This window comes from Nicotiana sylvestris, chromosome 6, assembly GCF_000393655.2.
Source record: "Nicotiana sylvestris chromosome 6, ASM39365v2, whole genome shotgun sequence".
Taxonomy (NCBI): domain Eukaryota; kingdom Viridiplantae; phylum Streptophyta; class Magnoliopsida; order Solanales; family Solanaceae; genus Nicotiana; species Nicotiana sylvestris.
In genome coordinates this window covers 177,413,974-177,429,927 of record NC_091062.1, presented here as the reverse complement: position 1 = coordinate 177,429,927, position 15,954 = coordinate 177,413,974, and the positions used below count along the sequence as shown (strand labels likewise).

The following is a 15,954-nucleotide window of genomic DNA, read 5'->3' as shown; positions in this document are numbered from 1 at the left end:
GACCTCGAAAGATAACCAGTGTTGGTGAAGAAAGCGGTAACCGAGGAAGAAGCAGAAGAATTTATGAGAAAGATGAAAGTACAAGACTATTCCATTGTGGAGCAGTTAAGGAAGACACCAGCTCAGATCTTGCTCTTGTCATTATTGTTCTATTCAGACGAACACCGTCGGGCTTTGATGAAGATCTTGAACGAAGCCCACGTTCCTGACAAGATTTCAGTAAACCACTTGGAAAAGATAGCTAACAAGATATTTGAGGTAAACAGAGTCACTTTTTCTGATGATGAGTTGCCCATGGAGGGTACCGAGCATAATAGAGCCCTCTATCTGACGGTGAAATGTGAAGATTCCGTGGTTACTCGGGTACTAGTTGACAATGGTTCCAGCGCAAATATTTGCCCTCTTTCCACTCTGAACAAGTTGAAGGTGGATGATGAAAGAATTCATAAGAATAATATATGCGTTCGGGGATTCGACGGTGGAGGAAAAGATTCGGTCGGGGACATAGTGCTCGAGCTTACAATAGGGGCAGTTGAATTTACTATGGAATTCCAGGTGCTAGATGTGGCTGTTTCTTACAATCTGCTGTTAGGACGACCTTGGATTCATGCTGCCAAAGCGGTCCCATCTACTCTGCATCAAATTGTTAAGTTTGAATGGGATAGACAGGAAATTGTTGTGCATGGCAAAGATAGTTTGTGTGTTCCCAGTGATGCCATTGTTTCGTTCATAGAGTTTGAAGATGACAAGGGGCCATGGGTTTATCAGGTTTTTGACACGGTAACGGTAGAGAAAATTCTTGAAGGGAAGTGTGTGCCAACTCCAATGGTAGTTGCTGCATCAGTCATGGTAGCCGTTGAAATGTTGAAAAATAGTTTTGTACCGGGCAAAGGTTTGGGCGCATCTCTGCAAGGTATCGTACAACCTGTTTCTCTTCCTAAAAACTTGGATACATTTGGTCTAGGGTTCAAGCCCACAGTCGCAGACGTGAGAAGAGCTAGAAAAATGAAACAGAGAGCATGGGCCCTTCCAAAGCTAGTCCCGCGTCTTTCCCGATCATTTGTCAGGCCTGGTACCAGAAAGCGCCCAGTGACGTCGGTTCCCAGTTTGGTGGTTGATGTGGATGGAGATTTGATGGAAAGGTTCGATAGGATATTCGTCGATGTGAACGTGTTGGAAGCTGGAGAGGGTTCTAGCAAGGCGGATGTGCAATTTGTTTGGCCCGGTGCAAAGATTAACAATTGGGAAGCTACTCATCTCCCCACCAGGAGGGAGTTTTGGTAGTTTGCTTTGATTTTCTTTCAATTTATCTGGATTATTCCAGGGTTGTAATTCAGATTCTATGTTCTATCCGTTTGGATGTATAAACCCCGTTGTCTTTAATTTCAATGAAAAGCAATTTCTCTTTTCCTTTCTTCCTGATAGTTTTATTTTTGTTTTCCTTTCTTCCTTGTACAGTTCTTTTTATGCTGGCCTCAATGATATGACATGCATGCGGAATCTCCGGCCCAGTCTTAAAAGCCAATGTAGTTCTAAAATAGTAATTCAAGAAATAGAATGTGATGTTGAATCGGAATATGACGAGGATAAAGCCTTTGAAGAGATTAGTAAAGAATTAAGCTATTTTGAAGAAAAACCCAAGCCTAACCTGAGTGATACAGAAGCAATCAATTTAGGGGACCAAGATAATGTCCGGGAAACTAAAATAAGTGTCCAGCTTCAACCACAACTCAGAGAGGAGATAATTAAAACACTGTTCGAGTATAAAGATGTTTTTGCATGGTCCTATGACGACATGCCAGGTCTAAGTACTGGTTTGGTGGTTCACAAATTGCCCACTGATCCGGCATTTCCCCCTATCAAGCAGAAGCTGAGGAAATTTAAAACTGATATGAGTGTGAAAATTAAGGAAGAGGTCACCAAACAGTTTGAGTCCAAGGTCATTCGGGTCACTCGGTATCCCACTTGGTTAGCCAATGTAGTGCCTGTGCCGAAGAAGGATGGCAAGACCAGGGTGTGTGTTGATTATTGAGACCTCAACAAAGCGAGTACCAAGGATAATTTCCCACTGCCGAACATCTATATATTGATCGATAATTGTGCCAAACATGAGGTTTTTTTTTTGGATTGTTATGAGGGCTACCAGCAGATCTTAATGGATGAGGAGGACGCGGAAAAGACAGCATTCATCACGCCATGAGGAACGTACTACTATCGGGTTATGCCATTTGGTTTGAAAAATGCCGGGGCAACCTACATGAGGGCAATGACGACCATATTCCATGACATGATACACAGAGAGATCGAGGTTTATGTATATGATGTGATTGTAAAGTCTAGAAAGCAGTCTGACCATGTCAGAGATCTGAGAAAGTTCTTCCAAAGGCTTCGCAGGTACAATCTCAAGCTCAATCCTGCAAAAATGCGTGTTCGGTGTTCCGTCTGGAAATTTGTTGGGATTCATAGTTAGCCGCCGAGGTATTGAATTAGACCCGTCAAAGATCAAAGCTATCCAGGAATTGCCACCCTCAAAGAACAAGGCTGAGGTGATGAGCCTGTTGGGAAGATTGAATTACATCAGCGGGTTTATTGCTCAGCTCACGACAACTTGTGAGCCCATCTTCAAATTGTTAAAGAAAGATGCTGCAGTCAAGTGGACAGATGAATGTCAGGAAGCATTTGATAAGATAAAGGGGTACTTGTCAAACCTACTTGTGTTGGTTCCGCCAGAACCAGGGAGACCTTTGATTCTATATTTGATAGTCTTGGACAATTCATTTGGATGCGTGTTGGGACAACATGACATCATTGGTAGGAAGGAGCAGACCATATATTATCTCAGCAAGAAGTTCACATCTTACGAGGTTAAGTACACTCATCTTGAGAGGACGTGTTGCGCCCTAACTTGGGTAGCCCAGAAGCTGAAACATTATTTGTCCTCTTATACTACTTACCTCATCTCTCGCTTGGATTCTTTGAAGTATATCTTCCAGAAGCCTATGCCCACGGGAAGGCTCGCAAAGTGGCAGATCTTGCTCACAGAATTTGACATTATCTATGAGACTAGGACCGCAATGAAAGCACACGCATTGGCCGACTATTTGGCTGAGAATCCTGTGGATGAAGAATACGAACCTTTGAAGACTTACTTCCCTGATGAAGAGGTAATGCACATTGATGAGTTGGAACAGATTAAAAGGCCAGGATGGAAGCTTTTCTTTGATGTGTTATTAACATGAAAGGCATTGGAATAGGAGCGGTACTTGTTTCTGAAACAGGGCATCGTTACCCTGTTACAGCACAACTTCAGTTCTATTGTACTAACAGCATGGCAGAATATGAGGCATGGATTTTGGGTTTGAGGATGGCTGTGGACATGGGTGTCCAGGAAGTCTTGGTCTTGGGTGACTCGGACCTTCTGGTACACCAGATTCAGGGAGAATGGGAAACACGGGATTTAAAACTCATATTGTACCGGCAATGCTTGCATGATCTTTGTCAGTGGTTTCAATCAATAGAGTTCAGGCATATTCCGAGGATCCACAACGAGGTCTCCGATGCTTTGGCTACTCTGGCGTCAATGTTACATTATCCAAATAAGGCTTATGTAGACCCATTGCATATTCAGGTTCGTGATCAGCATGCTTATTGTAACATGGTGGAGGAAGAGCTCGCCGGGGAGCCTTGGTTTCACGACATCAAGGAATACATCCAAAGGGGAGTATATCTGGTACAAGCCACAGGTGATCAAAAGAGAACAATTCGTCGCTTGGCAAGTGGATTTTTCTTCAGTGGAGGAGTTTTGTACAAAAGAACTCCAGATCTCGGGTTATTAAGATATGTAGATGCCAGACAGTCCGCGACCATCATGACCGAAGTACATTCTGGAGTCTGTGGACCGCACATGAGCGGGTATGTATTGGTAAAGAATATTCTCCGAGCAAGTTATTATTGGCTCACTATGCAGCGAGACTGTATTAGTTTCGTGCGTAAATGTCACTAGTGCCAAGTGCATGGAGATTTGATTCATTCTCCACCATCTGAATTACATACAATGTCTGCACCATGGCCTTTTGTTGCTTGGGGAATGGATGTCATTGGCCCAATCGAGCCAGCAGCGTCTAACGGGCACAGGTTTATTCTGGTGGCCATTGATTATTTCACCAAGTGGATAGAGGCTAAAACATTCAAGTCTGTAACCAAGAAGGCGGTGGTTGATTTTGTGCATTCAAATATCATTTGCCGGTTTGGGATACCGAAGGTGATCATTACAGACAATGGGGCTAATCTCAATAGTGATCTGATGAAAGAGGTATGCAAGCAGTTCAAGATTACACATCGCAATTCTACCCCATACCGCCCTAAGGCAAACGGAGCAGCTGAGGCGGCCAACAAGAACATAAAGAAAATACTTCGGAAAATGGTGGAAGGTTCTAGGCAGTGGCATGAAAATCTGCCGTTTGTATTTACCGCACTACTGTCCGTACTTTAGTAGGGGTGACTCCTTATTTGTTGGTGTATGGCACTAAAGCATTAATACTCGCAGAAGTGGAAATTCCATCCCTTCGAATTGTCGCGGAGGCTGAGACCGATAATGAGGAGTAGGTCAAAACCCGCTTGGAACAATTGAGTTTGATCGATGAGAAGAGACTGGCAGCAGTGTGTCATGGCCAGTTGTATCAACAGATAATGGCAAGAACATACAACAAGAAGGTGCGTCCACGAAAGTTTGAAGTGGGGCAGTTAGTATTGAAACGCATTCTTCCTCATCAGGTTGAAGCAAAAGGAAAATTCGCCCCAAATTGGCAGGGGCCGTTCGTCGTGACTAGAGTGTTGTCCAATGGTGCATTGTATTTGACAGATGTAGAAGGCCAATGTGTAGAAATGGCTATCAATTCTGATGCAGTCAAGAGATATTATGTATGATTTCTTTCTTTGATTGTACTTGTTTGTATTTAGCATGTCTCGAATATTGAAATGACGAAGGCATTTTGTTCTGTTATCTAAACACTTTATCCCTCATTACCCCTTTGAGCCTCATTTATTTTCTTTCATACCCCTCCTTCGGAATTAATAGCAAATATCGGAAACACAAACGTAAAGATAAGTAAAGAAAGGAAAAATAAAAGAGAAAGAAACAATGAAAAGAGAAAGAAAAGAATGGAAAAAGAAAAAAGAAAAAAAAAGAAAAAAAACACAACAAAAGGAAAAACAAAAGAGGAAAAGAAGAGAAAGAAAAAGAGAAGAAAAATCACAACAAACAAAGCAATTCCTATGTCATGAACTACGTTCGACCTGATTCCTTTTAAGGATACGTAGGCAGCCTCACAGTTCGGTCCCAACAAAGTAAAAATCCAAAAGTCCCCAAACAAGAAACTGGGGCAGAAGTTGTGGTTGTTATTAGAAATCTGATTCCGAAGGTTGTAAATTTGAACCCAATCAAACAGTTTTGAGCTTTTTATACCCTTCCTTTCTAAACCCATCCAAAAGCCACATTACGGTCCAAAGAAAGACCTTCCGATCAGTCTTTAGAAATGCCAAGTCAAGCAGGTAGAGGTGATTCATGTCAGGGGCAACGCTTTGGTCCAAATAGGGAAAAGAACTCAAAAATGAGAGAGTCTTACTGGTGAAAACCCTCACGGGCACCGTAAGGCGATGGGAGCTGAGAGAAATCAAAATGAGAGAGTCTTATTGGTGAAAACCCTCACGGGTACCGTAAGGCAATGGGAGCTGAGAGAAATCAAAATGAGCGAGTCTTATGGGTGAAAACCATCACGGGCACCGTAAGGCAAAAGGGAGTTGAGAGACGAATGGATGAGGGAGGTCTGCTGGTGGAAACCCTCCAAGGCGCCGCAGGATGAACAATGTCAAGATTTGGATGAAGAAATTAGGTTATGGAAATTTCGGGGCGACAAAGTATGGAAATTGAAAGTTGATTGGTTGAACAGATTGGGCCGATTAATCCAAAATACATGTCATGATCATTGGTGCCAGCTGCTCTGTCCAGATAAGTCCTTCTTCTTTTTCCTCTTCAGACAGTCGTCCAGTTTTGGATTTTCTTATCCTTAGCTCTGAAAGTCATTGCATTTCATTTCTTTTGGGTTTATTTCTCTAAGATGTTCCCAATGTCAGTTATGTTTAAGCAAATAAGAAGGAATTTCAAATCTCACTACCAGCTTCAGGATTGCAAAGCACAACGTGGCCAGAGCATACCAAAGATAGCATGATGTAAAATGGGGTAAATTGCAAGCAAGAGTTCCGTCGGCAAAATGATTTGGTAATTTCATAGGAGATGTAGAGGTTCAGTTAAAGGGGTCAGAGGTATGAAACAACGGTTCGGGTATAGAACACTCGGGTCATCCAAAGTCATGGGGTTTTGAAAGTCAGTCGAAAATCAATTGGACCAGGGTCAGTGCGGGAAGCCAGTCAAAACAAAACAATGTAGAAGAGAGACCTTCAGCAAAGAATGCCATCAACTAACCAACACATTTTAAACTGACAAAATTTTTCTTTGATTAAAATAGGGGAAGGAATTTTGGTTGTTTCGGAGAAACCCTCCGCGGAGAAAGGCGGTCACCAACAGGTTTGATTTTTGATTTTCGGGACCCTCCTCGAAAATGGGACCTAGTTTAAAGTTCAGAAATAGCATAATCTAGCATAAATGTACCCCAAAAGGAATATAAGTTAGCTTATGAGTTTGCATGTTTGAGATAGGATTCAATTAGGAGTTTCAGGACCCTCCTGAATAATAGGACTTAGTTTTAAGATTTCTATTAGATCACAAGATGTATCGTAAGCTCTGCCATAGGGTAATATAATTCAGTCGTAAAAGTGTTATTTTTTTTAGGAAAAGATTTGATTTTGAGTTTCAGGACCCTCCTGGATAATGGGATGTAGCTTTAAGACCCTCCTAGATAACAAGATTTAGCGGAAGTCACACCTTTAGAAGACATAACGTAGATTTAAAATTGTTGTTAAGGCAAAAATTGTCAGGACCCCCTGGATAATGGGACTTAGCTTTCAAATTCTTAGCAATATATGGTAATATAATTCAGTTTAACACTCACATATGTGCCCAGTTACCAAACTGGGGAAGAAAATTTTCTTTATTTTGTCTATTTTTTTGTTGAAATCAGGTACCCACTTGGAGAATAGGGAGAAGCATTTCAGTTTAGAAATCAGGAGCCTGCCTGGAGAGCAGGGAATACATTTCAAGTAAGCAGTCAGAAGCCCGCCTGGAGAGCAAGGAATACATTTCAAGTCAGCGGTCAGGAGCCCGCCTGGAGAGTAGGGAATACATTCAAGTTCAGCAATCAGGAGCCCGCCTGGAGAGCAGGGAATACATTTCAAGTTCAGCAATCAGGAGCCCGCCTGGAGAGCAGGGAATACATTCGAGTTCAGTAGTCAGGAGCCCGCCTGGAGAGCAGGGAACACATTTCAAGTCAGCAATCAGGAGCCCGCCTGAAGAACAAGGGAGTACAATTCAAAGTTTTAGCTTTCAAGTTCTTATTGATATTTGGTAATGTGTTCCGTCTTACACTTACATCTGTGCCCAACCTCCAAACTGGGGAAGAAAATTCCTTTGTTTTATCTATTTCATTGAAGTCAGGAGCCCGCCTGGAGAGCAGGGAATATTTTCAAGCGCAGCAGTTAGGAGCCCGCCTGGAGAACAAGGGAGTATAATTTAAGTTTAACCTTCAAATCCTCTGTTTTGTCTATTTTGAAATCAAGAGCCCGCCTGGAGAGCAGGGAATACATTTCAAGTTGAAGTCAGGAGCCCGCCTGGAGAACAAGGGAGTACAATTCAAATTTTAAGTCAGGAGCCCGCCTGGAGAGCAGAGAATATATTTCAAGTTCAGCAATCAGGAACCCGCCTGGAGAGCAGGGAACACATTCAAGTTCAGCAATCAAGCGTCCAATCGGATAAGGGAAAAACATCATCAAGGCATAGCTGGCAGTCAGGCATCCACCTGGAGAAGCGAAAAACTTCTCAGATTACAATTCGAAGCGGCAACAAAGGGATTCCATCGGGAGAGTACAAGTCAGCAAGGCAACAAGAACCACAGGAGCAAATCTGAAGTTACAGATAGGATTTTGTAATGTATAGATCATAGCATAGTCTAGTTACTTTTTATTTTATCATGGTGTAATAAGGGGATGCAGTAAGTAGTAGCAGCAACAGCAGCAATAGTGAAATCACATCTTCATGGTAGTCCCAGCTACTAGACATTCCTGAACTACACTGACCTGATTCCTTTTTAGCCAAGGATATGTAGGCAACCCCAGAAGCAGGGCGCAGTCAAATCTTTCAAAATGCTTTATACGGAGTATTCAAACGGGCAAAAATCGCTCGTATCCGCTCACCTATCTTTGCACGAAAACTCTTCGTGTTTCCGGGCAAAGAGAGGCAGCTGTGAGCGCGTGATTTTTGCCCTATATGAATTACTCCCATAAATTCAAAACAAAATAATTTTTTTTTCATTTGTTTGCAATTCGTAGATTTTTGCCTGTTATTGTTTGCATTTGTCTGTGCATGTTTATTTTATTTAATTAAATAAAAATACAAAATATGTTGCATTTGCATTTAGGACTTAATTTTACATTTTTAGGGTTAATCAACAAACTAGTTGTTTTATAAAAATGGAAAAATCACAAAAATAGTTTATTTTGCACTTTTCAATTTTAATTTCGAATTTTGGTAGTTTTTCCTTGAATTTGGTTTTTAATTAGTTGTGGTAATTATTATTTAGAGTTAGTTAATTTAATTTGATTAGGAATTAATTTAGGTTTTATTTTTAATTTTAGTTTAAAAAGAAATTAGAAAAAAGAAATGAAAAGAAAAAGAAAAGGAAAAAGTAAAGAAGTCAGTTTTTGGGCCACTTACATTTAATCCCTTCAGGCCCAATTGATTTAAACACAGGTACCCGGTCAAATCGGCCCAAAACCCGCCCCTAATACCCTTTCCAACCCCCCCCCCCCACCCCAAACTTAAACGACGTCGTTTTGCCATCCTTTGATCTCGACTGTCGAGGTTAGTTGATCTGACGGTCCAGAACTAACCTCATCGTGATATATAAGTGTCCAAACAGCCCCCCTACCCCCTCTCATCTCCTTCACCAAACCTCATTGCCTCCGCCGAAACCGCTTGCCGGAAATTGTCTCCGCTGGCGGCGGTACTCCAATCGACCCCAAATTAATGCCATAGACTCCCCTCCTTCTTCTCTTCCCAAATCTCCAAAATCTCTCCCTCGAATCCTAACAGAACTCTTCGAATCTTGAATCAAAGAGGAAGACCAAAACTCCAACTCACCCGAATGACCCCAAATTAACACCACATAGCCACCACGACCCCCTCATGCCAAATCCTCACTCCGTTTCCCTCGAATCTTTTCGAAGCTTCTTGAATCCTAAATCTGAGTTCGAGCCCTGAAAGTGCAAAAATCATTTTCTATTGGACATGGTACATGCATGGTCATAGGACACTGTTCTTCGAGTTTTTGAAGTTTGGATTCAAACGATCGACATTAGTTTTGTTAGGTCCTTTGTCTCCGATAGATTTCGAGTCTGAATCGGTAAGCTCCTTTCTCCTCTTGTCTTCTCTTTCTTTTACTGTCTTATTCTCTTTCTCCCTCCCCTTTTCTTTAGCTTAATTTTCTTATACTAATCTGGCTGAAACTCGATTAATCTTTCGAGTTTAAATTGGTCTTCTATTCACTGTTTTTCTCTTCTTCGTGAAAGCCTGTTTTCTGATTTCTTTAGTCCGTTGTGTTAATGGCATGGCTAATTCTCCGATCATGCCTTTCTGTTTAGTTACCCAAGTTAGTTTAAATCAGGTTATTTCAACTTAGTTAACTCCCTGCCTAGTCGTGTTAATTGATCAGTAATTTAAGTCGGTTTGCTTTGAAATCATTTCATGTTATCATGGCTTGCAGATTTTCTCTTCAAATAGATAAGTGTTCGTTTGGGTTTTGGGTTGTCTCTGGTCCATTTGGCAAAGAGCAGGCCGTCCAAATTTGTTTGGGTTATTGGGTCAATTCTGACCCATTTTTGGGTCTGGTTTTCATAGGTAATAACAGGGTCATTAAGGGGTAATTTGGGTAGTCTAGGCTTGGAATCTTCTATAACTGAACTAGGAAGCTTCCTAGATGCTGGGGTGGGGGGCTATTTTAAAATTCTGAGGTTTACACGGGGATTTCTAAGCTAAAATGAAAATTTCAAAAAGTTTTAAAGGCAATTTTGAACTCTTTGAGGCTGCCCTAATAGCTTGTCTATAAAGGCATTGTTACTTAGAGCTCAAGTCAGATTTTGAGAGCTGGAAATCTAAAAATCCAGAAACTGCAAAAATATTTTACTACTTTCATAAACTTCAAGAACTAAAAGTTTTGAGAGAAAAGACAAAGGGCTAAAAACACTAAAAGAAAAAAGATTACTGTTCCATTGCATTTTCTTTTATAATTTCGAAGACTTTTAACTTCTGAAGAATTTCTGATTAATCTGGTGCTAAAATGAATTGAGTTTTGGTGTTTGAAGTTTGGTTTGAGGTTGCTTTGGGTTATTGTTCGATTAAGACTGTCTTGTACTGCTTCATATCCATTTTTCTGGTTTGCATTGGTGTTGCTGGTGCTGAATTCTGCTAAGTACTGCTGCTGACTCCTCACTTTGTTCTTTGCTTTCAATATCCAGGTAATTATTCTAAGACCTGCAGAATGTGAATCCAAATTTGATGAATGAAATGGACAGGGAACTTTGAAGCAGTGCATTAAATTTGTTCACTTTTATAGCTTAGCTGTATTTCTGTTTTGTTCATAAAATGCTACTCATGTCTTTTAGAAATCATCAGAATGTGTGGAGTAGTCTGATCTCCCCTTTATCATGTTCACTCTTATTTGTTTAGCTGTAAACATGCTCTGTAATACTGGGTGGATCATGGACTCTGCCCCTTGAACAAGTTTGAATTCGTGTTAGTAAGGCTTTAAGTTTGTAATTGCTAATTTCACGTTGGTTTGTTAAGAACTTTTGTTAGTTTTTTTTAGCTGAGAGTAACCAACACTAGAGCTGTGGTCAAAGCTGTCTTGATCTTCTGAAAGCTCTCCTCATACTTGTCTGACCATACAAATGAAGCACCCTTCTGAGTCAACTTGGTCAAGGGCGATGTGATAGATGAGAATCCCCGAACAAACCGGCGATAATAGCCTGCCAAACCAAGAAAGCTACGAATCTCTGTGGCTGAGAACGGTCTAGGCCAACTCTGAACCACCTCTATCTTCTTCGGATCATCCTGAATACCCTCACTGGACACCATGTGCCCCAAGAAAGCTACTGAACTAAGCCAAAACTCACACTTGGAGAATTTTGCATAAAGCTTCTCCTCTCTCAATCTCTGCAACACAACTCTCAAATGCTCCGCGTGCTCCTCCTGATTACGCGAATATACCAGAATATCATCAATGAAGACTATGATAAACGAGACAAGATAAGGCCGGAACACACTATTCATCAAATGCATGAATGTTGCTGGGGCATTGGTCAACCCAAAAGACATCACCAAGAATGCATAATGACCATATCGGGTCCTGAAAGCTGTCTTAAGAATATCTGAGTCCCTGATCTTCAACTAGTGATAACCTGAACAAAGATCAATCTTGGAGAACACTCTCGCTCCCTAAAGCTGGTCGAATAAATCATCAATGTGAGGCAAAGGATACTTGTTCTTAATTGTTACCTTATTTAATTGCCTATAATTAATGCACATCCTTATAGTGCCATCCTTCTTCTTCACAAATAGAACCGGTGCACCCCAAGGTGACACACTAGGCCTAATGAACCCTTTATCAAGGAGATCCAAAAGTTGTTCCTTTAATTCCTTTAACTCTGTTGGTGCCATACGATACGGCGGAATAGAAATGGGCTGAGTGCCCGGTACCAGGTCAATACCAAAATCAATATCCCTATCCGGTGGCATGTCCGGTAGGTCTGCAGAAAACACATCGGAAAAATCCCTCACAACTGGAACAGAATCAATACTGGGAGTCTCAGGACCGACATGCCTCACAAAAGTTAGATACGAAAGACAACCCTTCCTAACCATACGTTGGGCTTTCAAGAATGAGATCACTCTACTGGGAACATAATCAGTCAAACCTCGCCACTCAATCCGTGGCACACCCGATATAGCCAATGTGACTGTCTTAGCATGACAGTCAAGAATAGCATGACACGGAGATAGCCAATCCATACCTAAAATGGCATTGAAATCCACCATACACAATAATAAAAGATCCACACGGGTCTCCAGATCCCCAATAGTCACCACACACGATCGGTACACACTGTCTACACCAACAGTATTGCTCGCCGGGGTAGATACATGAACAGGTGAAGCAAGAAACTCATGGGGCGTACCTAAATAACGAGCAAAGTATGATGACACATAAGAAAAGGTGGAACCGGGATCAAATAATACAGAGGCATCTCTGTGGTAGACTGAAACAATACCTGTAATAACCGCATCTAAAGTAATAGCATCAGGTCTGCCCGGAAGTGCATAGAAACGGGCCTGACCACCACCTAATCGACCTCCCCCTCTGGGGCGACCCCTAGCTGACTGGGCGGGTGGTGGTGAAGTAACTGGTGCTGAAGCCGATGACTGATTCACCCGCACGCCTCAAACTGGAATCAACATAGCACATAACAGTGCAATCGACTAATTAATAGTGGACTCCCCCACTTGGCTCGAAGCCATAGACCAAAACATACACAATAACTCATAACGCATAACTTTATTGCTGCCATAATACCATAGTGAGATTAAACCCAATCCTTCATAAACTCGTAGAACACAAACCATCTGGTACATTATATCTTCTACAAATCTCGCATTCACTCTCGTAGTAGACAAGCCTACTCTCTTGAGCAACCCAAATTCAAATTGTAAAACATATATTTCCGTGGTAACAGAGATCTTCCAATAAATGACACAAGGGATTACGCAAACTTCAGAACAATGCACAGGAGATAGCCCCACCTGCTTTGCCTCAAACTAACATTTCTGTATACCTTCCACCGTTATAAACATTACGCAGTCACTTAAACTTCCTGAGTCTGAACTCAGACCGCAACATGAAATTTACTCTACTCCCAACTAGGAAACATGGAAAGATTCTTCACACACCCATAACTCGGGGCTATACCTCAAATCAAGATGAAAATCGAGCACCTAATAGTCCTTCTATCCTCTAGCAGACCCTTCTCGGAGCTTCCAAATCACATGAATACATCTCGCAATCACATCACACTCATCACGTAACTATCCAGTCATCACCTCTCTTAATAGGGACACAACAGAACATATGGATCCAGAAACACGCGCTCAAAAAATCAATAGCTCAGTGCTCAAGCTATAGGCAAAAATCCGACCTCGAGTCCTCCAGACTGGCCCAACATCAACGCATAAAGATCACATCTCGCCCCTCGATCAGGGAATCACAATCCATCGATGCATATCCGATACCGAGCGGTCATGTGCACATACGAATGCGTGGAAGGAATTCAAAGAGTTAATTTTCAAGCTGAATCAAGGACTCACGATAAGAATTTCAAGAATATGAATTTTTTCCTAAAGGTTCTGCAGCCTCTCGAGGATAAATACAGATGTTTCCATACCGATCCGCGAGACTAACCTGATCATGACTCGTAAGACCTATGTAACTGTCACGCCCCAAACCTGGGGAGGCGTTGTTGGCACCCGGTACCGTAGTGACCCGAGCGAACCACTCTGTAACTCATTCGTTTCTTTTGTAACTATCATGGGTCAACATGGCCACAACTCGTGATGTACAATTTTAAGTGGGAAAATATTATATTAATGAACCATCAATCATAAAACCTGGATATATATGGGTCGTCAAGGCCTCTGACATACTGTACAAAATAAACCTCTATGTCTACAAAGCATCTAAGATTATTTGACATAAAATGGGACAGGGTACCCGCCTACCCATAAGTCTGTAGCAAAACTCTGACATGTGCCTCATAGACTCGGCTGCACTCCGAATGAGATGGAGTCTTACCGATCCTTCGTTGAATGTTAATCTCATCTACGATGAAAGCTTGTCAAACTGATTATCTATACCTGCAGGCACGAATGCAGCATCCCCAACAAAAGGACGTTAGTACGAATAATGTACTGAGTATGTAAGGCATGTAAATAATTTATAAAGGGAATGGAAGAAAATGTGGAGTAAATGACTCAGCCTGTAAATCTGGATGGCTCTGTAATCAAAATCATGAAATATCTTTAATGTTATGCATATGCATATAAATATCATGTAATGCATAGGTCCGTACGTACATAACATCATCAAGCCTCTGAGGGCATCCCATCATATCATTTCAGCAACTGTGGGCAACATCATCATCATATACCAGCTGATCAGGTGGTGGTGCGTATATAATACCGTAACCTTTTTCCCATATCCCATATACATATATTTACATATATACGCATATATAACGCCATCTGGTACCACTGTGGACAAAATCATCAACGTATACCAGCTGATCAGGTGGTGGTGCGTATATAACGCCATAACATTTTCCAAGTGGTGGTGCATATATAGCGTCGTAACCTTTTCCCATATTCCATATATATATATAACGCCGTCTGAGTCATGGGTAAATGCACATGTAAATGAGTGCAATGCATGAGAAGTACGTTAATAAAACTTCTCGGAACGTCAAAAGACCATTATATCTCTGATTAATATCATTTTACATGAATAAATAACATAGACATCCTTAACTGCTAAGAGTAGAAACACTTATGAAATAACATTACGTTTACATATCGTTACCTGGATCATGCCAAAAAAAGGAAGGAGTAGCCTTAACATACCTGAATCGATTTTCTGGACAATCCCTTTAATATACGTCAATTGCAACAAATCTTCAAAAGGTTCTCGGTACAAGTTCTCTATGAACGTGTCAAGAAGATGCCTCTTAGCATGATTGACCAGATAATGCATAATAGATTTTGGAACCAAATCATGTGTATTCCTCCTCACAATATCATAGTAAGATGTTATGAGTATTTTCGTCACTATAATCTCAATATCATTTTCCTCCATCTCCCTAACAAGCTCAAGTGCTACCGTAACGTTGTTACATTTGAATAAGCCATCCAACAACTCATTATATGTGGCAGTATTACCCGAGCAGCCAAATGTTTCCATTTGATTATATAGCACCATTGCCCATTCAACTCTACCACTAAAACACAAACCTTTAATAAATTTATTAAAAGTAATGGTATTTGGTGGGAAATCTTCTATTACCATGTTATCTAGAAGACTATAAGCTTGTTCAAACATGAAATTTCTGCAGAGTACATCAACCATACATGTATATACCACAACATTTGGATGACAACCAAGAGTTATCATCCTATTCCATATCTCAGATGCTTTAATCACATCTCCAGATTTAGCAAAGCCATAAATGAGGGTACTGTAGGTTGTCGAATTTGGATGGCAGTCACTTCTCTCCATCGCATTACAAACAGATAGAGCCATATTCATATTACCAGCCAAACACAGACCATGGAGGAGTGCATTATATGCTACAACGTTGGGCAAAATTCCCTCTTTTATACCATCCCACACGTAAAGAGCTTCATGCCATCTGCCCCTCAATGAAATTCCCTTAATCAAACAGGTAAATGAGTGAATATTTGGAGAACAGCCGCTAGCAAACATCTTGCTCAACAATTAAATATGGCTTTCCTCTACTCCTATCACCCCATATCCGTAGTTGATGTTGAAGTCTAGCTTCTTCAATTCTTTATATTCCAAATGTTAGAATATACTATAAGCCATGCGTATTGTTATAGTATTCTTTATGAACAATTATTTATTTACTTGTTTAAATTCAATAAAGTTTCATTTTAAATAGATCATG

At 41.0% G+C, this 15,954-nt stretch overlaps 1 protein-coding gene across 1 annotated transcript; it reads right to left on the bottom strand.

Moving 5' to 3' along the window:
- Positions 1-9,694: 9,694 nt before the first annotated feature.
- On the bottom strand, positions 9,695-15,752 carry LOC104244796 (pentatricopeptide repeat-containing protein At3g48810-like). The gene is made up of 3 exons (XM_009800291.2): positions 14,894-15,752; positions 10,581-10,699; positions 9,695-9,802 (listed from the first exon to the last, which is right to left on the bottom strand). The coding sequence occupies exons 1-3, from the start codon at positions 15,750-15,752 to the stop codon at positions 9,695-9,697; spliced, it is 1,086 nt and encodes a 361-aa protein (XP_009798593.2).
- Between the last annotated feature and the right edge of the window lie 202 nt (positions 15,753-15,954).

What these genes read in the sequence shown, in the direction of transcription:
- LOC104244796 (XM_009800291.2), bottom strand. Translation starts at nt 15,752, where the DNA reads ATGTTTGCTAGCGGCTGTTCTCCAAATATTCACTCATTTACCTGTTTG. An exon ending in TGTCCAGAAAATCGATTCAG is followed by an intron (nt 10,700 to 14,893) that starts GTATGTTAAGGC and finishes CACATTCTGCAG; the next exon opens with GTCTTAGAATAATTACCTGG. An exon ending in AGAAAAATGGATATGAAGCA is followed by an intron (nt 9,803 to 10,580) that starts GTACAAGACAGT and finishes GTAACTAAACAG; the next exon opens with AAAGGCATGATCGGAGAATT.